At 35.4% G+C, this 25,131-nt stretch overlaps 1 protein-coding gene across 6 annotated transcripts in view; it reads right to left on the bottom strand.

Annotated features, from left to right (window-relative positions):
* The window catches only part of GRM5 (glutamate metabotropic receptor 5), a 457,668-nt gene that overhangs the window by 69,557 nt on the left and 362,980 nt on the right, over positions 1–25,131 (bottom strand). For all 6 annotated transcript variants that reach the window (XR_012497441.2, XR_012497444.2, XR_012497443.2 and 3 more), the window contains exons 6-7: positions 16,943–17,111; positions 11,296–11,422 (exon numbers count right to left, since the gene is read on the bottom strand). Coding sequence is in view for 2 of the 6 variants with exons in the window: in XM_074335624.2 (XP_074191725.1) it covers positions 11,296–11,422; positions 16,943–17,111 (296 nt within the window). In the remaining 4 variants the exon portion in view is untranslated. The remainder of the gene's footprint in view (positions 1–11,295; positions 11,423–16,942; positions 17,112–25,131) is intronic.

Below are 25,131 nucleotides of genomic sequence, written 5' to 3'. Positions count from 1 at the left end.
GCCACTTTCTAGGCCCCACAGTATTTCTTCTGTGTTCTCATAGACTGTTTTACACACTTGACTTTTTTTTTTCCCTTTGAGAGACATACCTATCCTAGGGCTGGTTGCAAAATCACATTATACTCTGCCATGGATTTTACCTCTTCCCAAGCCTATTCATTCCTGAATTTTATACATCATAATATTGTAGGTATTCCTCAGTTGAGCTACTGGTATGTATTTAAGTAACTAAGATGCTCATGTTTATTATAAAAAGAAAATATGGGAACACACCCCACACATGTGAGAAACGTACACAAGGGGAAAGATTGATGCCTCATCCTACTCATTACAGATGTTAAAAATTGTTCACCTGGTACAGCTAGAGCTTCTTAGTTAAATTCACATGATTGAGCACCTACTCCACTCAAGGCCCTGGGTCCACACCATGATACAAAGGCAATATATATTCCTTTAAAATAGTGTACTGGTCCAACGCTCAGGCTCTGGGGGCTCAGCCAGACAATACCTGTGCTGAGCTCTAGACACTCATTACCTTCTTTAACACCCACTGCATTTTATGAGGCAGGCACCATTCTTTCATGCTTTTTTAGTTAAGGGAACTGAAGAGTATCTGAAGTGAAAGGAACCATAGGAGGGGGAGTACAAATATGAAGGTGGAGAGAGAAGAAATGTAAAAGAAATAGCCCAAATGCAGAAATCAGATGTGTGGAGGCATAAAACCTCTACAGCATAGTAATATAGTGTCATAAAGAGAATTATAACATCGCCAGGAATTACTGCTGAGAATTCAGATGGGAAATCAGTTAAAGCTTTAGGAGGGAAGGTCATAATACCTTCCTACCTACATCTCAAGTATTAGTGTGAGGACCACATAAAATAGCATGTGACTTAAACGGTAGCATGATAATTGTGAAGTGATAAAAAGAGGAAAAAGAGAAGTGCATACATAAAACAGTAGTGACTCAACATCTGCTAAATTGCCTATGTATTTTATTAGATTGTTCTATGTACTTCTGGGGAAAAGCCAGGCCTATTTTATCTTTTTTAGACTGTTTATATATACACAGCCCCAAGTAAATGGTATTATATTATCTTAAATTGTTTGTAAGTACAAGGCAGCACATATGCTCTGTGAATGTTTCACTCGATTTAATGTGATTTTTAAGAGGTGGCAAGATAGAAGATATTTATCTGTTTCATATTAGTCTTACGATATATCAATGCTTTATGAAGCATTTTCCAAGTGGGTTAGAGAATGTAGTGGTAAGCACGGTGTTATAATGTTTTATGTTCTTGGGGAGAAACGTGATAATTTATTTTGGGTCAGCTATATTTATCAAAAACTGCAATCAATGAAACTACTTTATTTTCTTCGGTCTGGTTATATCAGAATGGTTTTTGACCACGATGACATTGTTTTTAGCAATGCCATAAATTTATCATTGCGAAGAACAACACAGTATGCATTTTTCATTGCATAATTTCTGGCAAGAGAAAAATTGGTTTCGACTGTCTTTGAGGGCCTGTTTTGAAAAGTTCCACTGAAAGAGGGACTTTTAACATTTTTTTTTTTTCCTGAAGCAAATGCTGTTACATTTATAAATATACCATCTTTTTGACTCATCTGGTGAGATAAACAAATTTGTAAGTTAATGAGAATTGAGAAATTGGAAGAGTAAGACGGCATTTTACAATATTTCAGTGTATGAGCTCTGGCATTTCATTTTAAAAAAATCAGTGTTCTTCTCAGCATTAACTGAAACAACTCCGTTGAGCTCACTGTTTATAAAGGACCATTGCACAATTTTTTTTCATAGCATTTTAGAGATCTTTTCAAAAAGAATCCAGTGATTCATGGCCATTTCCGTGTTATCTACAGCATTGTGTTAAGGAAATCAAAACATTAGTTTTACAGAAAGACTTTTACAGTAAGGCTTGAGCCTTACTATGCTATGTACTGTATGAACACAGCACAGATATTTTACATTTTCAACCTCAGTTTTCTATAAAATGGAGATAATAATTCCAAAGGCTTTGGGGTAAAAGGAGGATTAGCTGGCAGAACACAAAGTTCCTAATATAATGAGTGATAGGCACTCAATATATGGGGATTTGTTTCATTTCTTCCATTCTGTAATTTATTTCTTCAGCAAATCTTTATTGAGAGCCTATTGTGTTCTAGAATCTTGATATTTTCAAGTGAACAAAACGTGCCACACCTCATCACCCCCCCCCAAAAAAAAAAAAAGCAATCAAACAAACATTACCCTTTAGCTTATATTTTGACTGGGGAGACTGACAAGATATGCTCAACAAAAATAAATTAATACACAAAAATATAATAGAATAAAAGGTTATATATCGAATGGAGAAAATAAGAGACAGAAGAGGGTAATGGTAAGGGGGGACAATTTGTAATATTCAGGGTAGACATTTGAGCAAGGACTTGAAGGAGGGAAGGATAAGAGCCCCAGGGTATCTGGGGTGGAACATTCTAGGCAGAGAACAGCTAACGCAATGACCCTAGGAGAAGAGACTTCTAGATGTTTTAAAAGAAGAACTAAAGGACCTATGTGTTGGGGTAAGGGAAGATGAAGAGAAGGGGAAAGTAGTCCAAAAATATAACAAGGAGCCAAATAATAGAGAACATGAATTTGTAAGGACTTCGACTTTAAATATAACAGGGAATCATTGCAGGTTCTCAGACAATAGGGTAAACATGATTGGGTTTACTTTTTTTTTTTTTTTCCCTATTTTTTTTTTTTTTCTTTAAACATTTTTTATTAGGTTCAGGTGCACAAAACAATGTAATAGTTAGAAATTTGTCATTTATATCCCTCACACAGTGAACAACCCCCCTACCCCCATCCATTACCCCTCTGACATCGCACACAGCCATTAAATTTCCACTGTCTCTATTCCTAATGCTGTACTCTGCTTCTTGTAAATATATATATATATATATATATATATATATATATATATATATATAAAATTGTAATTGAGATTCATTATTGTTCAGCTTCAGCTTCAGGTGTACAGTGCAGTGAGCAGTGATCAGGCATCTACATCACCCCTAAGGCGGTCTCCCTAACGAGACAAGTGTCCATCAGATATCCTACAAAATCTTTACAACATTATTGATTACATTCCCCAAATTGACTTTTGTATCCCCATGGCAATCTTGTGGTTACCGACTGTGCTTTCTAATCCCTTCATCTTCCCACTTATCCCCATCCCCCCTCCCTCTATTAGAACTGATAAATGAATTTAGTAAAGTAGCAGGATACAAAATTAATATTTAGAAATCAGTTGCATTTGTACGTATCAATAATAAAATATCAGAAGGAGAAATTAAGAAAACAAACCCATTTACAATTGCTTCAAAGACTATAAAATACCTGGGAATAAATTTAACCAAAGAAGTAAAAGATCTGTACTCAGAAAATTATAAGACACTGAAGAGAGAAATTAAAGAAGATACACATAGATGGAAACACATACCATGCTGATGGGTAGGAAGAATTAATATAGTTAAAATGTCCATACTGCCTAAGGCAATATACAGATTCAACGCAATTCCTATCAAACTACCAAGGACATTTTCCACAGAAATAGAACATATAATAGAACAAAATTTATATGGAACCATAAAAGACCCCAGATAACCTCAGCAATCTTGAGAAATAAGAACAAAGTGGGAGGTATAATGATACCTGACATCAAATTATACTACAAGGCTACAGTAATCAAAACAGCATGATACTGGCATGAAAACAGACACAGATCAATGGAACAGAATAGAGAGCCCAGAAATAAATCCATGCCTATATGGTCATTTAATCTACAACAATGGGCTTACTTTTTAAAAAGGTATCTCTGCCTGGTGTCTTGAGAAGTAAGTAGAGGCAGGGGAAGGCTAGTTGGGAGGTGATTTGTGATGATTGCTAAAAGCAGGGATCTTACAATGGAGACAGTGGTAGAATTCTGTATTTGAGGAAGTGTCAATGGAGTTTTATTACTAATTGACTAAGGATATCACAGAAGTCAAAAGATGATCCCAAAGTTATTGGCCTGAGCTAATGAAAGAATGGGTTTGCCATTGGGTAAAATGTAGAATACTAAATAAAGATAGGGCAGCCTTGGTGATCAGGAGGGTAAAGACCTGGATTTCAGCTTTGGAAAGTAAGACTCGAGATATCTATTATGTAGATATTCAAAAAATATGTCAAGTAGGCAGTTAGATATTCAAGTCTGGAGATCAGATGAGGAGTCTAGGTTATATATTTAAATTCAGAAATTTTCAGTACATAGATGTTGTTTAATAATATGAGACTGGTTAAGATCTCCAATGAAGCAAATGTAGATAGAAAAGAGGATCAAGATAGAGCCCTACACTACAAAACTCTATATTTAATTTTATTTCAAATACTACCCAACAAATAGTTGAATATAAATTTAAATATTGGAGACAATACATGCTAGATCCCTTCTGAGAAGGGTAAAAAGTATATATTTTTGTCCTCCTGTATGTGAGAAAAAATATCAAAAGTGGGTAATGAAGTCATCAATGAAACCAGAAAACCTTTTTCTTTCTTCTTTTTTTTTTTTTTTGACCAGGGAGAGTGACTTAAAATGGAAAATGGCAGATGCCTTTTAGTATTGTTATGGCTCATGACTACCTTTATGGAATTTCCAGGTCACCATTAACCTGTGTAATCCATTCATTTAGACTCAGAAGTCCCAAAAAGATAATCTAAGTGAATTTAAAAGAGATGTATATAATAGTGAGTTTAGTTTAACAAATATAAATTTATCACTCTGTGCCATTCACTTGGCCAGATGGTCAATGACTTAAAGGATCTTACTTTCAAATATGAAAGACATTTAATAGAGAGAGGTTGGAACTTCTCTTTTTTTCATTTTCTTATTCATTCTTAAGTCAATTTATCCATCTCTGTGCTTACTTCTCATTGCTATTTTTAAAACATTTTTTTTAACACTAGAGAGATAACAGTTAATATAATTTATAATTGAACTATTAAGAGGTGTTAAACTATTTGTATGCTATTTAATCTCCCCAATAAATCTATGAATTAGTTACTACTATTACCTCCATTTTATGGAAGAGGAAATTGAAGCTCAGAGAAGGAAATCAATTTGCTTAAATTCTCACAATAAGTCATTGGTGGAAAATGGATTTCAACATAGATATGTCTGACTCCGTAGCCTTTTGATTTAAACCACTATGCTATTGGAAGATTATACAGATGGATTGTTAGAGATATGCTCTACATTTTTCAAAAATTCACCTTCCCTAGATAGTATCGGTGAGTGTTTATGTAGCAAATTTAACAAGGAAAATCTAGGAAGTGCTTAGGGACCTGGGAATTCTATCAAGGTAGTCACTTTCTTTTACAGCTGGTAACCATTATGATGTTTGTTCTTTAGAAAAGGATAGTTCCCATAATACAGACTTTGATAGAAAGGTGAATGTGAAATATGATTCACTTGCCTATGAACAGCTTAGTGATACTGGAACAAATACACATTTCTTAGTTAGGACATGTGGTATCACCCTTAGGTTCTGTTTTTCCTGCTTGAAAATTTATCTCCTTTTTACTTGATTAACTTCTCATTTTCACATGCATTGATTCCATTTCCTCTCAGAAGGTACCCCTCAACTTCCAAGACCTCATTAATAGTCTTTCCTTAATGTTTCTATCGTGATAGATGCTTACTCTCATCCTAGTACTTTCTTTCCTTTCTTCCTTTTGTTTTTCCATTAGTTCCTTTATTCTTTCCCTGACTTCCCATCTCTCTTTTATTCTTTCATTAGACAAACATTAAATCAGTTTTTACTATATACTGGGCATACTTAACATATTTGTGTCTGTTCAGGCTCTGAGATAGTTGAAAGTGGGAACTGTGGTTCCATGATCACTCTGCTGCATTCGGCACCCGTGCTGTGTTTGTATCTAGTTGGAATTCTTTGTTAATGAGGACTTTCATCCTTTGTGCCACCACTGCACCTGACATATGGTTCAATTATTGTATATATCATATATTATACTTTAATGCAGTAGCTTATTTAAGTCAGCTCTCTTCTATTATGGGTGTTTGATTCCACATACGTCAGACATCTTCCTTTTATATCTCTATTTCACTAGAACCAAGAACAGTGTTGAAAACAGTTATAGAAACTTGATAAAAGAACTTTTGCAAAATGAATGAATGAAGGAATTAATGACCAACTGTGTCGTATATATTCCTATTCAAATTATTGCCTAACCTAGAAGGCAAGAAATTAGAGGTTACCCTTCTGAAAACCTGTTCCATTTTTAATATTAACAGGAATTATTTATTAAATTATAATCATAAAAATAAGCACATTTCTCATCTAAACTCCCCTAAAGAACAGAAACATAATATTTAATAAACACCAAGGATTTTTTTTTTTACAATTTTTTCTTCTAAATTGAATTGTACTAATCAAATAGGTAGTACATTTTAAGCATGTTTGAAATGAAAGATATCAGAGTACCCTGGTGATAAGTAACATGTGACCGGCTTGAAAGCTGAATTTTTTCTCTTTCTGTAATTTTCTGAAAATATGAGGGGGATTCATAAGGTGACTGTGAAGAAAGGCAGGTAGCATAAAATAGTGTAATCACAGTACCCGGGCTTGATTTTATACTAGTTTTGTGATCTTGAGTAGCATGTAGAATCTTCCTGGTTCTTAATTAATTCAAGTGTAAAATTATAATATTTACCTCATTGGATTCAAAAGGATAATGCTTACCATAATTACAATTATTGGTAATAAAAAGCAATCCTCTCATGTTTTCGTTTAATGTACTTATTTGTTAAAAGGTTAATAAAAAAGAAAAAAATTCCAGGATAAGTGGAACAATTGAGCAACACAAATGAAGAAACCATTTGAAAGAACAGAGTAACTGAAATGCTGGAGTTATACAACTTGTCAGAGGTTACGCCCCCTTGGAGCTCATCCTCCACTTCCTCCTAGGTTCCCACCAACTGCCTTTTGTTTGACTCTGTTCTCTTTTTTCCCCTTAAAGGAAGATGCAAAGGTTCCAACCTCCGAAGCAATTAAGTAACTCAGGGAACCAAAGGAACTTCCTAGAGAATGTTTCTATTGACATTAAAATGTTGATACACACAGCCTTCATTCCATTTTACAGCTTTGCACTTAAAATAAATAAGATACATTTCTTTATGAGTGAAAAAGCAGGAAAACATTCTAACTTCCCATCACAAAGCTTCCCACCAAATTAATTTTTTAAACATTAAATTATTTATCAGATTTTCCTTTTTTAAGTATAGTTGGCATACAATCTTATGTAACTTCTATCAGTTCCACAATATAGTGATTTGACATTTTTATACCTTACAATGTGATAGACCCACAAATTTTAGTAATCATCTGTCACTGCGCAAACTTATCACAATATTATTGACTACATTCCACCGCATTACTTTTGGAAAGCCACATGATTTTTGCTTTTGCTTTTTCACTTGGGTTTGTTGGAAGGTTGCCATAGTTGGCAAACCCACCTGGAAGTGTTTCCATGCCTTTGGCTATGTTTGGAACGGGAAGCTCAAGATTTGTTACTTATATGTCATCCTCAATTGTTTGAGAGAAAACAAATTAAAGATTCTTTCTAGGACAATTTTGCCTGTACCTGGTGAGGAGCAGTGTGCAGTGAAAAAATTGTCTTAGCAGAAGCTTTTAGGGAATTCTCTGAGTGCCTAGCCCAAATTGTTCCCTTCCACTATTTTTCCTCCTTTCTCTCGCAAGCCAGACCACACTGTAGTTCCTTCTTCTCTCAGGGAAACGATTAACCTCCTACTATTGATTTTATTTCCTAAGCATATTTTTTCATTGCTCTTTATTCCCACTGCAGCATCACTGTCCAAACCACAAATAGATTCACACTGTGATTTGCAAAATATCCTTACTATCATTTTCTTTTATCCTTCTTTTAAAATCCCCAATTTAGCCTTTATTTTCACATTTTCTTTCAGCATTCAATATTTAAGTAGCTCAAATAGTATGACGTATTTTAAATATAAAAATTTCAACCAAGTAGGGAAGTTTAAAATAAACATACAATTCAGATTTAAGAAATGTTGATATTTTATCATTTGTTTCAAATTACACACACGCACACAGAACTTACAGATATAATTGAAATCATTTTTGTAACTCCCATCTGACTTCTTTCCTTCTCTTTTCCCAGATGAAACCCACTATTCTGAAATCAGTATCCTCCCTGTTCATGTTTTTAAAGAATATCTACTCTTTACATTGTGACTATGTACATAATGTGGCCCACTTTGATTGCACTTCCTTTCTTATTCAATTTTTTGGATATTTCTGGAGATAATAATTGCTTCATTTAAAACTATTTTCTCCGCTAGAATGCAAACATCATAGGGACAGATAATTTTATGTTTTGGTCTTATAAATATTTTCAGCACTTAGATCTATATTTGTTGAATGAATAATTAGATGACTGAATGAATAAACAAATGATTTTAATTTCCCGTAGAATGAACTTTAAATTATTTATCATGGCTTACAAAGCCCTCTAAGAGTTGGCTTTGGCCTAGCTTGCCTCTCTCAATCCCCACCCCTCCCCACCACACACACTCTCAGTTCCTGTAGTCTACGTCCAAAACACTCTTCTTTTTCATTTTAGTTTGCTCACCTCCCATCTTTAATTCTCGCATGTAAGCAATTCAGTGAGGAGGCAGCTTTAAACCTCATTTGAGTAGTTTCCACTAATACAGGCTCCTACACCATTCCGGTCTCTGCTGTTTATCTTACCATTATTACTAAATATCTTACCATTATTTGTCAATATTTAGGATGATGATCTCTTTAAGGACAGGTCTCCTGTTTGTCCTATTCATTGGTAACATAAATAGCAATGAATTCCTATTCATTGCTATGTCCTATGGTCTAACAACCATCAGGTATTTATGTTAGCAATGAATAGGAATAGCAATGTCCTATTCATTGCTAACATAAATACCTGATGGTTGTTAGATAAAGAACAACTACTTGCTTCCTTCAATGAAAATAGGTTGAATTATGGACATTGTCTACGTTCTGCCCTTGTCCTCCATGTATAATTTTTTTCCTTTTCTTCCTGGTTTTTGTGCCAGATTCTCTCCTTCTCTTTTCCTAATTCCCTGGTGCCTTCCAGTTTATGAGGGCTATTAAGAATACGGCTAGCTTAAAGTTTATTTTAATGGCTTTATTGATGAAAAGTCATTCTCACAGTATATAATTCAGTATTATATGCATATATGTTTATATACACGTATGTGTATGTATGTATGTGTGTATGAAAAATTAACTCACAATCCCACCACTCATAAACATCTTCCCTTAACAGTAGATAACCTTCATTTCAGACATCTTTCTACGAATATGTACATATATACAAGTTTATAGATAGACATTAATGTCAGTTGATTGCCACTCCTAGCTGTTTTTGTAAATAATTATTCAAATAATTCTAAGTGGCCTCAGATCTCAACTGTGCTAACAATCTTACAGAGTTGTGTTGGGATTAAATGAATTAACATTTGTAAGATGCTTCAGACAGTTCCTGGCACACAGGAAGCACTATGTATATGTTAGTTGCTGTTATCACAATGAGGGCACTGACCCAACAGTGACCTAAGGTGTCCTGTTGTAGGCTGAAGTGGGGTTAACTATAAGTCAAGTGGGTAGAAGAAAGCCTTATAATATTCTAGCCCCAAGCGTCTCTGTAGCCATTAGAGCAGTCTCCTGGCTCCAAGTGATCTGTAACTTGGCCTCAGAGTCAGTGAGATAGGGTTGCAAACAGCTATAGGCTCTTTGGAAAAGTGCTGTAGATCTCAACTAAAGGTTCAACTTCACACAATATCAATTTGGAGACTTTTGCGTGGTTGGCATTTATTACCCCTTTCCCTTCCTCCCCCAACCCCTACATACACACTCACATGTATGCATGTAGCTAGAGGAATCATTTCATTCTTTTGCTTGAATGTGGTCACAGGCCCAACACTATCTATAGGATAAAGTCCAAATTCCTTAGTTAAAGCCTTTCTTCATAGGATGGCCCTAATACCTACTTTGATCTTTGTTTGTAACCATCTCCATCATTTTACTGCAGATTGATGCACTTTTACTGAGGGCCTACTCTATAAAAGGGATTGTGTTAGATGCTGGGAATGCAAAAATGGTAAATACAGTTATATCCTTGAGAAATTAATGATTCAGTGGGAGTGGCAGATAAGGATATAGGCCACTAAAATCCAGTTTGAAAAGTGATGTAAAGAGGGGAGTAGAATATGCTTTAGAAAAAAAAAAAATAGGGGACTTATCAGTCTAAGTATATCAAAGAAGATTTCATCAAAAAGGTGACATCTGAACAGAGTAAGGAACGGCGAGTAGGAGTTATTCAAATAAAGAAAGAGAAGTAAATGCTTTCCAGGCAGAGAAGAAAACACACGTATGGACATGGAAGAATAAAATGTCATTGTGTGTAGATGAGAATTATTAGTAGCCCTGATACTAGAATCTAAAATGTGACTTATAAAGTGGTTGTGATTGTAAAAATTAGAAACAGCTAGAAAATAAAATTTCCCTTAACATTTTTGGATTAAAAAACTCAAACCAAAACAATACAAAAACAAAGAAACAAACAAAAAAAACCCCCACAGAAACAGAACAAAACAAACAAAAACTGAGCAGAGATGAGTCTTGCCCTCTAATGCCATTATTTGAAAACTCATTACCTGGAGGTTCCTGGTTTAGATTAAGGAAAGGCACTAAGAGAAACAAAGAGTTTTAGACCAACTTCTACCCAATTCTGTACTACAATTTTTGCTCTTAGATACGTCACGGACATATTTTAGTCTCTTCTTGTCTAGTACCTTTCTCTCACCACCACAACTGATAGTTAACTGGGGCCCTGCAGAGTAAATTCTGGGAATATCCTGAGGATGGGTTGAAAATGCCCAGCAGAAAACCTACGGATTCTGATCCAGTTTGGTGTGAAGATGGGAATATAGGCTAATTTCTCCCTCAGATATAAAGATTTTCATAGTTAGCCAGGGGCTGGGAAGGCTTCTGTTCCTAAGGGAATTCTCTGCCACATAAACAAGACCACCAAGATGAGTAATACTTGGAGATGTCACCTACTCCTCCCATGTCTGTGTCTTTTTCAGTTGAGTTTTGAGGGAGCTACCATGCTAACATTGTGACACATGTACCTGTAAGGTCATCAGTGGGCCAGGACCCCAGTTGGCACGCCTTGCAGGTATATTCATCAAAGACATACTCATTCTCTTTACATGGTGTACAGGTCCAACAACAGCTGACTTCTCCCTTCCGGATCACCTAAGGCAAATATTTAAAGTTTTGATTACTTTTTTTTTGCATAGATAAAAATCCAGAATCTTTTATTCAAATATATTGCTTTGCAAAGCCGAAAGAGCTTTCACATAAATTATTTCAAATGTTATCAAATAGGCAGTATAAGTATTAATATTCTCATTATATAATTAAAGAAACAGGCTGAGTTTAAGTGACCACTTCGACATCATAAAATTAGTTGGTGATAAGGTCAAGAATTAAATTAAATGCAAGTTTTTGGATAATTAGCTTTAGATGCCTATATTTAATTAAGTGCCTGTGTTTGTGCACATATATAAATACACATACATCTACATATGTGTGTATGTAACTGAATTTTCCTGAAGATGTACAGCTTTTTCCCTCAAATTAAGAACAGGTGCTCTCTGGATTTACCTTGCTTTCCCTGCACTAAGTGAAAAATTGTTAGCAAAAACATTCTATGTCTACAAAGCTGAAGTTCAAATATCTATCCATATTGATCAAAAGTAATTAGGAATTTGTATTGAATGAAGAGGCAGAAGCTGAGGTTTTTTTGGAGGTCATCTCTTGGTCTCTGTTTCTACTAAAAATCTGGTTCAATAATTCAGCTCAGTTCATTCTATTCTAAGAGCTTTGATTTGCCTGGGATAAAAGTGGATAAGGTCACTGAGACTATTATATACCTCTTCATCTGTTTGATTTTTTTAAGGCAATGGAAAATAATTGAAATAATCTAACAGTTGAAAGTGTCCCAGATGTTATTCTTTAGAAATGGCTCTTCTTTTTTTTTTTTTTTTTTTTTTTTCCACCACACTGGTGCATGACTAGCCTCTGTGGAATAGAGACAGCATTCATTAAACATTCCTATAAATAATTAAAACTGTGATTAATAACTAGCAATAACCAGGCACAGCAATGGTTATACTTTGTATCCTTTGTCTTAGATGCTTACTGTATTCATGACCTTGGATAAAAACAATACCTAGATACGGATAGCCAAATGCAATTGTAAGGTGGTACCTCTTTCTTATATTTTGAATTACCCCTTGTGCTAGATCTTGACGCTGCAACAATGTAAGTAGGGAACGGTGACAAAAGGGCCTTTCCTTAAATAACCAGAGAAATGAGGCAAAGTGCTAATTAGACCTCTCAATCACGTTAAAATGTTCTTCATAACAGTGTTGACTATGTACTGGCTACTTAGTGCATACCATATGCTGTTATCTCATTGAAACATTAGAACAGCTCTGTGTAAGGCGGCTGGTTTTATTTTATTCATTTTGGAGGGAGTGGGGGGAACGTGGAGGCACAGTGAGCTCACATACCATGTAAGGGTAAGTGAGGGATCAAACAGCATCCGTTGGACTTAAAGGCCCATGTTCACAAACACTGAGCCTTATTGGTCTATACAAAGATTGAGTTCGTGATATTTTGAAAGATGTAGAGGAAAGAGTTTGCCCTGGGAATCGAGAAGCACCAGGGTTCTGGTCTTATTGACAGCCACTAAGTAGCTGTCCAGCCTTCAACTGTCCTCCAGCCGATCCTGTTTCTTCAAACCAAGACCATTGCTTTTTAAATATGCCTACCTTTATAGGGTTTCCAGAGGGTTAAATGAAATGCTGCAGTGATGTGTACATTGTAGAATACTCTAAAAATATCAACTGCTTTATTAATAGTATGTGTATAAATATTCATATAGAGAAATTAATTTCATTTTCAGGGTAATTTCAACCACACTTAGAAAAACTATCATTGGATAATCACTAGTAATGCAAGAAGACACATTTCAAATACTGAAGGAGTCTCTTTTCTTAGCAGGGCCTGGCAAACAAAAGCAGTAGCATTTTTCAATCTAGAAATATGTTGACCTCCTATGGTTTACTTCATATTGGTGTGAATTTCAGTTTTTTACCAAAATAAGTTTCATGCCTGTTTCCGAGATTAATGCAAATATTATAGTCTTCTTTTGAATCAATAGTGATAACTTACATCTTCTTCTGTTCATTCACAACTGATTTGTTTTATTACCCCCCACCCCCACTGGTTATATATGTTCTGTTTCACATTTATTTTGAACACAAGAGGTGGTGAAAAACCTCTTTCATAGTAATTCCCATTCTTTTTGAACACCCTGGAAGTAGTAGTGCTTCTTTATGAATAACAACATGTAACATACTTAAATCTTTGTTAGACTAATGTACTTTCATAGATGCTAAGTTAATAAATCTGAGCAATGCCATAAGATGTTGATATCATTAATCAAGTTGCTCAGTGACAACATTAAATCATGTTAACAATTGTTATCAACTGTATATTCAATAGAGTGAAAATGAAATCTGGTTAGGAAACTAGAATTTGGGATTAAAATAAAACTACATAAACATTATTACATATTAACTAGTATTAAAAATATTATAATAGGGAATCAAATTCTTCCATTGTGTAAGTTATTCCTAGTAGAATGGGGTAGAAAAGTATATACAGTTGACCTTTGAACAATGCGGTTATTAGGGGTACCAACCCTCCATGCAGTCCAAAATCTGCATGTAACTTTGACTTCCAGAAAACTTAAGTTGTCCCTTGGTATCTGCAGGGAACTGGCTCCAGGATTCTCTGCAGATACCAAATCTGTGGATGCTCTCAAGTCCTCTATATAAAAGGGTGTAGATCAATGTATGCTATAAAGAAATCTCTTAAATCAGCCATTTAATATTTTGAAATTATAAGTTCAAACTGTATTGCTGTGGAGGGTCAAAACAACACCCATGTGGTAATTTATACAGAATAATGTTTCTACAGGAAGAACTGGAAATTGTGAACACTCGACATTCTGAGTGAGTCCATAAGGAATTTCACATGAAGTGTGTAACTGCAAGATGATTGGCCAAGACACCGACTGTCATTGTCAATTAAGGGTCAGCAAACTTTCTGCAAAGGACCAAACAGTAAATATTTAAGGCTTTGTAGGCTATATAGTCTCTATTGCAATTCAACTATTCAACTCTGTTTCCTATAGTATGAAAGCAGCCATAGACAATATGTAAACAAATGAGCAAGGCTGTATTTCAATAAAACTTTATTTACAAAAACAAACAGCAGGTTGCTTTAGGCCAGGGGTGTCCAAACTTTTTTCAACGTTTTTTACCAAGGATGCTATGCAGTAAAATACACAAACAGCCGGGCCACTCACTCGAGGTGAAGTATGTATTGCCTCACCTGGTTTATTTAAGCAAACAAAATATATTTTGGGAATTTTCTGTGGGCCAATTAAAAATGGATTGTGGGCCGCAGTTGGCCCGTGGGCTGCAGTTTGGACACCTCTGCTTTAGGCCTATGGGCCACAGCTTACCAACCCTTGCTGTGTACCATACCAAATACATGCAAAACTTTTCAGATACTCCATAAGCCATTGGGCTATTTAGTAGATGTCAATACATTTGTTTACCTTCATTTACCTTGTCATTCTTCCTCTGGTCTTATGTTTACCAAATCTTCAGAACTACCCTTGGAAGACCTTACAATTGATACTGAAATATTTCAGTTTCATTTTTAATCACCAATAAATGAACACGTCAGTTCTAAACAGAGTAAAGGTGAGGGTGATGGAAAAGACCAAGGGCAATTTCTCCAGGTGTATATACTGCCTGGAATGTGGTCTTGTAGTACTTCAGTGAGTATTTGATTAATTAATTATTTTGATATTGCTTTTTATTCCTCTAGGGCATTACACCCCAAAAGCTAACCTCCTTTTAATATTTATTATATCTTCCTCCTCCTCCTTCACTGGGTTATTTCCTATACATATGGCCAGACCTTCCTTAGCCTAAAAGTAGCTTTTCATTGTCAAACTACCAGACTATCCCCTTTTTACTATATATTTCTCATTGCTCAATTACTGAGGATTCTGTTCTATTCTATATGGCAGGCTTCTGTTTCCAGAACGGCTAACCCCAATTCTCATGTCTTTCCCTCAGTCCTTCTCTTCTTTGACCTCATTCTTCTGTTGACCAGCATCTTACATGACACTGTGCTCTCTGGTTCTCTGTTTTTTTCCTGAACCTGTTGTAGCACACTCTCTACGGTTTGTTTTTCACTTCCATGCAAATCTTCTTCATGGTTTCTCTTCTCGGTCCACATTTATTTTCTCTCTACACTTTCAGGTTCAGTGATCTTATCTATTCATAGAGTTTCATCTTCAGCTCTATTCAATTAATGCCTAAATCTGTTTCTTCAGCCTTATCTCTCATTGTTATAGACCAATATTTTCCATCACTGGATAATCTCAAAGCCAACAGGCCTCCAAACTAATACAATGCCTTTTCTCTAAAACCATTTCCACTTTTCTGTTCCAGGCAGTGGTACTTTCTAGTTGATAAGACTTAGAATTGCAGCTGATGGTCTTGGACTTCTTTCTCCTCTCCAATCCTACATCCAAGTGGTAACCAGGGCTGGTTGAGTCTACCTCAGTAATGTTTCTATCAAACATCTTCCCTGCCCCCTTTCGAGTCTTACTCTTTCTTCCACATATCAGGGCCCTTGTCACCAGTGTCCTTCAAATTTCTTTTTTGTTATTTAATCTAATATCTAATCTTAGATATTTAATCTGCTATCTAATCTTTTCTTTTGTTATTTACTCATATGTTTCATTAATCTACTCATGAATCTTCACCTATTACAGCCTAGCTTATGTCAACATCTTGGTCAAAATTATTCTCAGACTCCTGGTTAATAAAATTAAGTTCAACCAATTTAGTATGACATTCAAAACTCTCCACAAATATGGCTTCAATCTATCATTTCAACTCTCTCTTTTATAATAAATATTTAGAACAATACACCCTAGATTATTCACTGCTATTCCAGAACGGTCTTTAATTGACCACTTCTGTACCTTTTCTGTTACTGTTAGTAATCACTTTCCCACATCTCTCTCTGAAATCATACCCATTGTTCACGGTCAAATGTCTGAGATTTTATTCACAAGAAATCTCTCCCTCTCTTTTGTATGAACTTATATAGTTCCCTTTTGTTGTTTGTTTGTTTCTGAATGAAGTCATCTATTTTGCATGATGTTACTTAGTTGTGTCCATGATATTTTCCCTCATCTAGACTATAAATCTTCTAACAGTAAAGATGTCTTACTTATTTTACCCCATTGATACAAACAATTACATTAGTAAGAGTTTAATAAATATTTGTCAAGTTAATTACAAATTAATGTGATGTCCAGCTGTGAACTATTTATTCCCATGAAGCATGTCTTTAAAGGCTTACTTGAGAAGAAAGGGTGTGGGCAAAAATGACTCATCAATTGGTTCAATCAGTGGAAGAACTAAGACTATTGTGGGTCATATAAAATGCCATAAAGAATTAATGAAAACAAAGTAAAAAATACAATTTCTGACATTTAGAGGCTTACAATATAAAATATAAAACAAGTATCTAATTTTTAAAACACTAGCCAAAGATAATGAACACTTCTGAATTCACAAGAAAATTAAAGAAACATAGATTCCATTTTACCTTTATTTGGCCTTTCTCACATGGTTCACTACACACAGATCTGATGATGGTGTTTTTCTTGGACCATACTTCATCATCATCCATTTTTAATTCTCCATTGTCCCAGCTTCCGACATTGATATAATCAAAATAATCTTTTCCCATTTCCTTGAAATTCATTATTTCATACCTTGGGAACAAGAATATAATAATTATTTAGCTAAGAATATAAAATTTCAGCTATGAAAAAGAAATAAATTTCATTCCCAAACAATGTATCTACTACCATATTAGTGACATTGGCATTTTCTGTAACATTACACTAATAACAACAATAAAAAACCTGTTTCACTTTCTCTGCAGAGACCATTAAAAAAAAATCAAGCTTACACCTGAAATAAAATAATAATCCCATGTGAGAAGGTGACTTGACTTTAGCAGGTTGAAAGACAATTTTGAAATAACTTCAAGAAGTTTAAACTGTAGTGTTGTTAAGTTTCTAAAAACGATAGAAAGGTTTTCATTTCCATTCAAGTAAAATCAAATTTTCCTTTTGTAACCAAGTGAAAAATTTGGTAAATCTTTAATCTTGTCTAAAGCTTTAGGGAATGTGGGGGTAGTTTGAATGGGGCCCGACTTTACTTTTCTTATTTCACCCTGTATCAATGGCTGATTTCATTGTATAAAGATACTTTCAGGAGTGATATTTAAAATAAGTATGAAAATAGCTTATTTATTTATTTATTTATTTATTTATTTATTTATTTATTTATTTATTGGGATGACAATTGTTAGTAAAATTACATAGATTTAAGGTGTACAATTCTGTATTACATCATCTATAAATCCCATTGTGTGTTCACCACCCAGAGTCAGTTCTCCTTCCATCACCATATATTTGATCCCCCTTACCCTCATCTACCACCCCCCACCCCCCTTACCCTCTGGTAACCACTAAACTAAACTGTGTCTATGAGTTTCTGTTTCTCATTTGTTTGTCTTGTTCTTTTGTTGTTTTTGGTTTATATACCACATATCGGTGAAATCACATGAATCAACATAGTTAAAATGGCCATATTACCCAAAGCAATATACAGATTTAATGCAATCCCCATCAAAATCCCAATGGCATTTTTTAAAGAAATAGAATAAAAAAATCATCAGATTTGTTTGGAACCACAAAAGACCCCGAATAGCCAAAGCAATCTTAAGAAAAAAGAACAATACTGGAGGTATCACACTCCCTGACTTTAGCTTGTACTACAGGGCTACAATAATCAAAACAGCATGGTATTGGCAGAAAAACAGACACATAGACCAATGGAGTAGAATTGAGAACCCAGAAATAAAACCACATAAATATGGACAGATAATTTTTGACAAAGAAGCTAAAAACATACAATGGAGGAAAGACAGCTTCTTCAATAAATGGTGCTGGTAGAATTGGATAACCACGTGCAAAAGAATGAAACTGGACTGCTATCTGTCACCATGTACCAAAATTAATTCAAAATGGAACAAAGACTTAAGCATAAGACCTGACACAATAAACTGCATAGAAGAAAACATAGGTACTAAACTTACGGACCTTGGGTTCAAAGAGCATTTTATGAATTTGACTCCAAAGGCAATGGAAGTAAAAGCTGAAATAAACGAATGGGACTATATGAAACTTAAAAGCTTCTGCACAGCAAAAGAAACCATTGACAAAATAAAGAGGCAACCAACGGAGTGGGAGAAGATTTTTGCAAACAGTGCCTCCGATAAGGGGCTAATATCCAAAATATACAAGGAACTCATGAAATTCAACAACAAAAAAACAAACAACCCAATAGAAAAATGGGCAGAGGACCTGGAGAGACATTTCTCCAAAGAGGACATACAAATGGCAAATAGACATATGAAAAATTGCTCAACATCATTAATCATCAGAGAAATGCAAATAAAAACCACAATGAGATATCACCTCACTCCAGTCAGAATGGCTATCATCAACAAGGCAAATAGTAACAAGTGTTGGAGAGGCTGTGGAGAAAAAGGAACCCTCATACACTGTTGGTGGGAATGCAGACTGGTGCAGCCGTTATGGAAGGCAGTTTGGAGGTTCCTCAAAAAATTACAAATAGAATTACCATATGACCCAGCAATCCCTCTCCTGGGTATCTACCCAAAAAATCTGAAAACATTTATCCATAAAGACATGTGTGCTCCAATGTTCATTGCAGCTTGGTTTACGGTGGCCAAGACATGGAAACAACCAAAATGTCCTTCGAATAGATGAATGGATAAAGAAGTTGTGGTATATATACACAATGGGATACTATTCGGCGGTAAGAAAAGATGATATAGGAACATTTGTGACAACATGGATGGATCTTGAGAATGTAATGCTGAGCGAAATAAGTCAGACAGAAAAAGCAAAAAATAGCTTCTAAAGCACCTTGTGCAATGTAAAAATGCTGGGAGATACTAGCACCTTGCAAGTTCTCAGCCTTTTTTAGCTGTTATTCTTATTTTGAGTATGGGCATAGGATGTAAAGAGGGAAAATTAACATGCATATTTGTAAAATTTTTCTTATCTGTAAGGACATTTCCAGAGAAGCATTTCTGAAATAATTTTCCCATTTGAGGACATTGGTTGAGCAGTAACACCACTATGTCAATTCCTGTAGACATACCTATAGGTACATACATGTCTTAGGTACACATGTTTTCACATAGTTCCTTGTGATTTCACCTCCCAGGATTTATAGGATTGACAGATGGTCTGTTATAAATGCCTCCTGCAACTTTCCATGTTCAACATAGCTAGCTATGTGGAAATTAACATGGCTGGAAAACTTTATAGCTTTTGGGTTCAAGTGACCAGATTACCAGATAATCAGACAAATGCTCATTACAGAATGCTAAGATCAAACCTGACATCAATCTGTTTGGACTTACATTATAAAATGATACCATTCAATATTCACTCCCAATGACATTTTATACTGTAGCGCCTTTTTCATAATATTAACTCTAAAGTTTTGTTAGCTGTCCAGTGGCTTAAGGATTATGCTACAGTGTTTTATTTATAATTGGTAAAAATTTTGAGTAACTGTCTAAATTCTACTTCTCAACCAAAAGTACCAATCTTTCGGATACAAAACTGAGTCCTATACCTTTCAACTCTATCACAGTTACCCTGTGGCTACTAAGTATACAATGAGTTGAGGTAAAAATAACTCATATATTATGTCATTGGCTATTTTAAATACATGGGCTTCTATGTCTTCAAAAGGTGACTCCCTGTGAGCAAACAATCTTTGAACAGGGAGGAAGAAAGAAATGGTGGTGTCAGGAGGCATCTTTCTTTGCTGCTACTGATTTGAAGAGATATGAGGGTTTCATTTCTCATCCCAAAATGAGCCACCAATCCCATTTCTACCAATGCTTAACTCTGACAAAGTCTAGTCCAATCTGTTAATTTTATAGACAATGGAACTAAAACTCGTTGAAGTTAATGAGTATCAGCAGATTGCAGAGAATGCAAGTGGCAGGGCCAAGACCTAACACAAGCCTTTAAACTTGAAGTCTGCTGTTTGCTCTTCTCCATTAGACTGCTCCAAATACTGCAAATCTACTGGATAGAGCTAAGAGATCAATTTTACATTGTTTCAATATTGCAGAGATCTGAACTACTCTACATTTTAAGGCTCTCATTGCTATATCCATGCCTCTTTTTGTTTAATATAGGAAAAATGTTAAAAAGTGAAGTGATCTGGCTTTTGAAAAATAAACTCACCCCAATGAATTTTAATAAGGAAAAATTGCAAGCAAACAAACAAACAAACACAAAAAAATACCGCAACTCTCTACCTCCCCACTCTGCTTCTTCCTTAACTGGCTACAATTTTAAGTGAAATATCCTGAAACTTTTTAAAAATACATTTTATATGTTGTTTGAAAAAAAATAAAACTTTTAAAATATATTTTAACCAAAAGAAAAAATAAAGTTCTATTAAAGCATAAATACAAACTAGAGGAAGGCAGGGTTCAGTTGGCAGAAACAAAGAACTTTCTAAGTGGTTATAACTTCTTTGAAAAGTAGAGCAAGTTTCCTCAGAAATAGTGGGGTCCTCCTTACCCAAGAGGCTAAAGCAAGATTGTTGTCCGGGGAACTGAAACATCACTCGGTGAAGGGGTCTGTGGAGAGTACTGGATTCACATGGCTCCGAAGGTCCTCTCAATCTATAATTCTAATTCTAAAGTGATTTTTAAAAAAGCTGAATACTTAAATATGTGACAAATTGTCTGCTGCTCAACATAATGGACACTCCAAGCACTGTCCAAGCAACAAAGCGATAATCTATGCCTTGCAGGTTGGATAAACACAGATTAAAGAGAGACCACAGAATTAGTTTGACCAAAAGCTTCAATGGTAACTAATAATGAAGCCCTTTTCTACCACATATATGATCATTTCAAATGTAATATAAAGAAAATGAAAAAAAAAAGTAAGTTAAATTCTTCTTTAACGATTATGCCTGAGGTTTCTATAGGCTACTTGTTCTGTTACTAATTAAGTAAGTCACTTAGAGATGCCTCTTCCTTTCTCTGAAACTTAGTTTTCTCTCCAAGAAAGTTAGGAAGCTGAAACTGATCATCTCTATGGTCCTTCTATGGACAGAGCCACTTTGTAAGACTCCATGTGCAAACCAGCTCAGTATCTGCAAATTTCTAGTCTTCCAGCCGTGTTTTATATTTGTCACATCTGTTTTTGTCCATCTGTTCCTCGTTTCCTGTCCTCTTTTGGGTTAGTCATTTTTAAAAAATATTCTTCTATTGGCTTTTTAACTATTCTTCTTGTATTAACATTTTAGTGGTTTCTTTAGGGATTGCAATATGCATTCTTAATTTATCTGATTCTCACTTAAAGTTAATGTTGTGTCACTTAATGTAAAATATATGAAACTTACTCCTATATAATTCTATACCCCCTTCCTTCATGTTGTTAAATATTTTACATCCACATGCTTATAAGCCCCACAATATAATGTTAACATTTTTGCTTTAAGTAGTCAGTTGTACTTGGTCTGACGTTGACTCTCCATGTTTCCTCTGTCCAGTTATGGTCAGTCCCAGGCAATGGCCAGGCAGGCCCCCTGAAACCTTAGTTTTCAATGAAATCTCCATACCAGAGGTCAGAAAACTTTTACTGTAAAGGGACAGTCAGTAGTTTAGGCTTTGTGAGATTATCTGTTGAAACTAATTAACATTGCCAGTGTGGTATGAAAGCAGCCATGGGCAGTATCTAAATAAATTAGTGTCAATGTGTTCCAATAAAACCTCATTTACAAAGACAGCAGACTCTATTTGGCCTACAGACCATAGTTTACTGATGTGTGATCTATACCATTGGTGGTAAATAGTAAAGGTCCATATTTCTCATCTATAATTCTGAAATCCTTAGAGCTATGAAAACCATGGTTGTTGTTTTTTTCAATTTTTTTGTAACTCACTTAGCAGTGAAACATGACTCAATATGAACTTATTTAGTGACAGAATTTAACCCACTGCGTCATGAGGCTATTTATGCTCTATTTATCACAATGTGAATATTCATGTTTTTCTCTGTAGAAATATTATGTGCTGATTAAGAAGTGCTATCCCACAGCATGCTGGGGGCATTATATGACTGCATAACTTTTTGTACATTCAAAAATTGTGAATTCTGTAACACTCCTAGCACTAAGATTTTTCATTAAAGAGCTTCAGACTGATATAGCACTTTAATTAGATGTAAGGTTTAAAAACAATGATTATAATTTACTCCTCAACAATCTATAAGTGTGTGTGCCTGAGTGAGTTGCCACGTCTCCCAATTTCCTCTGTTTAGGCTCTTCTTCTATGACTCTGGCATTTTAAGGGAACACATGACCACCCCTGGCTCCTCTGGTTCATTGCTCAGTTTGGAATGTCTTTGATCCAGCAGAGCCATAAGTTTTATACCACAGAAATAACAGCATAATGCCTACAAACACATTTCTCAGGAAATACTGGCTTTTGGATTGTGATTTTGGTTGGTGAATAGGCAGGTTGTTGTACATGGTTAGGAGATGAAGCCCAGGAGACTGAGTTAGGATCGTGACTATCATTTATTAGATTGTGTCTTTGGGCAACTCATTCAACCTCTGTAAGCCTCAGTTTGTAAAGAGCTGGAAAGAGAATAATAATATTACTTACCTCATAGTATTAAAACATAGAGGGCTTAGCTTAGTGTTTGGCTTAGAACACACACTCAATAAATGTTAGTTATGTTTATTAAATATAACTGGGTTAGTTGGAAAAATAAAAAGTTGCAAACCACAGTTTCCTGAGTCTGGCTAATACCATCAGAGGCCAATTCTGATCATTTATTCATGGGTTAATATATCCAGCCTTAGTAATGCGTGGAAAGTCTCTAAACAAGGGTGAATTTCAAGAAATTTTTTTGTAATATTGTATGTATATTGTCGTTGAGAGAATATCTCTAATTTTATCTGAGTCTTAAAGAGATTCATGTTCCAACAAAGGTTAAGAACCTATGTGCTAAATGTACCTGATTACAGCATATTTGGAGGATTATGAACGAGATAATGATGTTCTTTCTGTCTGATTCATTAAGGTTTCTCATTGGTAAAACTAAGCCATCTGAGACATTTCTTCACTCTCTGGTTTGTGGAACTGGTGTGGGTACATTACATGAAAACTCTTTGAACTGGTGAAGCTGTACTCATCAAAGTCTATAAACAAGTCAAAAGCTGATGTGAGAACTCTGAGGATGCATACATGAATGATAAATCCATTTCTAGACGCCAGAGTATGGGCTTCGACCTAAGCCCAAAGACAGAGTTCATTGGTTCACCAGCCCTAAGCCTTACAACAAATGCCAAGTATTCTTTGACCCTGGGGAAATGCTTGTATTTCTTCCCTTACCCCCCCCCCCCCCCGCGATGGATATACTGAATAGCCAAAATTAGAAAACAGCATGTGAAAATTCAGCTTATTTTGGCAAAGAGCCTGCCTGAAGCAATATTCTTCACGTCTCTAGACTAGAGAGAATGTTCAGCTTTGCTCTTGGCTGCATGAGTTGAAACTAGCTATTAACTTAGAAGTCCAGCTTGTAAGATGGTAACAGCTGTCAGGGACAAGCTCCAGCTCACCACAGGTATATGGAAACAAGCTAAACCAAGGTGGCTGTTGCAATGTGTAGGCACATAGGGTGTGAGACATGGAGGGACTTGTGAAACCTTTTGGCGCTGTCAACTGCAAACAGAGTGTAAAGTCACCCTCTCCAAGCACAGCTGTCAAACATAAGCTGTTGCTGGAAGAGTACTTGGGATTTTATAGAGGGAGACCAAAGATCCCTGATTATTCTGAAGCAAGGCAGAGTGAAGACCCAGCCCTTCTACATCTCAGAATATCATTTCAACGACATTATCCCTCATAGAGTACAAATTCCATGTATAGAGTCACCTAAGAATTGGGACTATGAAATAGATGTGAATTCTGATAAGTTCTAGGTACCTAATGACTTTCTCTGGAGGCTGACCTATAATTATGAATAAGTTCTTATTTCTCAGGCTCCTCTCTATAAATAATGAAATGTGAAATTTCATAGAAAAAGCCCCTTTAAGGCCTGAAGGGGAGAAAGGGCTCCAGTTGGAGGATAATAAAATAATAAAATATGACTTATAACTCACTGTAGGTACAGCAAACTATATATATATATGTGTGTGTGTGTTTTATATATATATATGTTATATATGTTATATATGTTATATATATATATAACAGCACCAATTTCTGTATTACCAGAACTTGAATTGTTCCTCTTTTAGAATAGATCTATGACCCAAGAGGAGATCAGAGCACAGGGAATAAAATGGCAAACATAAGCAGAGATGGCTTTCAATGATGCTAACACGAGGCTCCTGCCTTTAAGTTTAGATCTCTGAAATGTGGGAATGACTCCAAGACCATGTTCTGGACATAAGCATCAATACCTTTTCCTGGCCACCGGAAATAGGGCTTTCGCTCTCTGTCTTTGCTCACTTTGTGATGTCAGAACTAGTCAAACATGGCCAGGATGCTTAGATAACCACAAGGGAGACAAACAGGCACCTCAGGATCCAGACATAGCTGTTGTTCAGACTCTACTGTCTACTGTCTAGAGGAGAATTATAACA

The sequence above is a fragment of the Rhinolophus sinicus genome, chromosome 14 (genome assembly GCF_057876585.1).
Source record: "Rhinolophus sinicus isolate RSI-liver-muscle chromosome 14, RSI-T2T, whole genome shotgun sequence".
NCBI classification, from domain to species: domain Eukaryota; kingdom Metazoa; phylum Chordata; class Mammalia; order Chiroptera; family Rhinolophidae; genus Rhinolophus; species Rhinolophus sinicus.
Note: the sequence above shows the minus strand (reverse complement) of the source record. Positions and strands in the feature narration are given on the sequence as shown.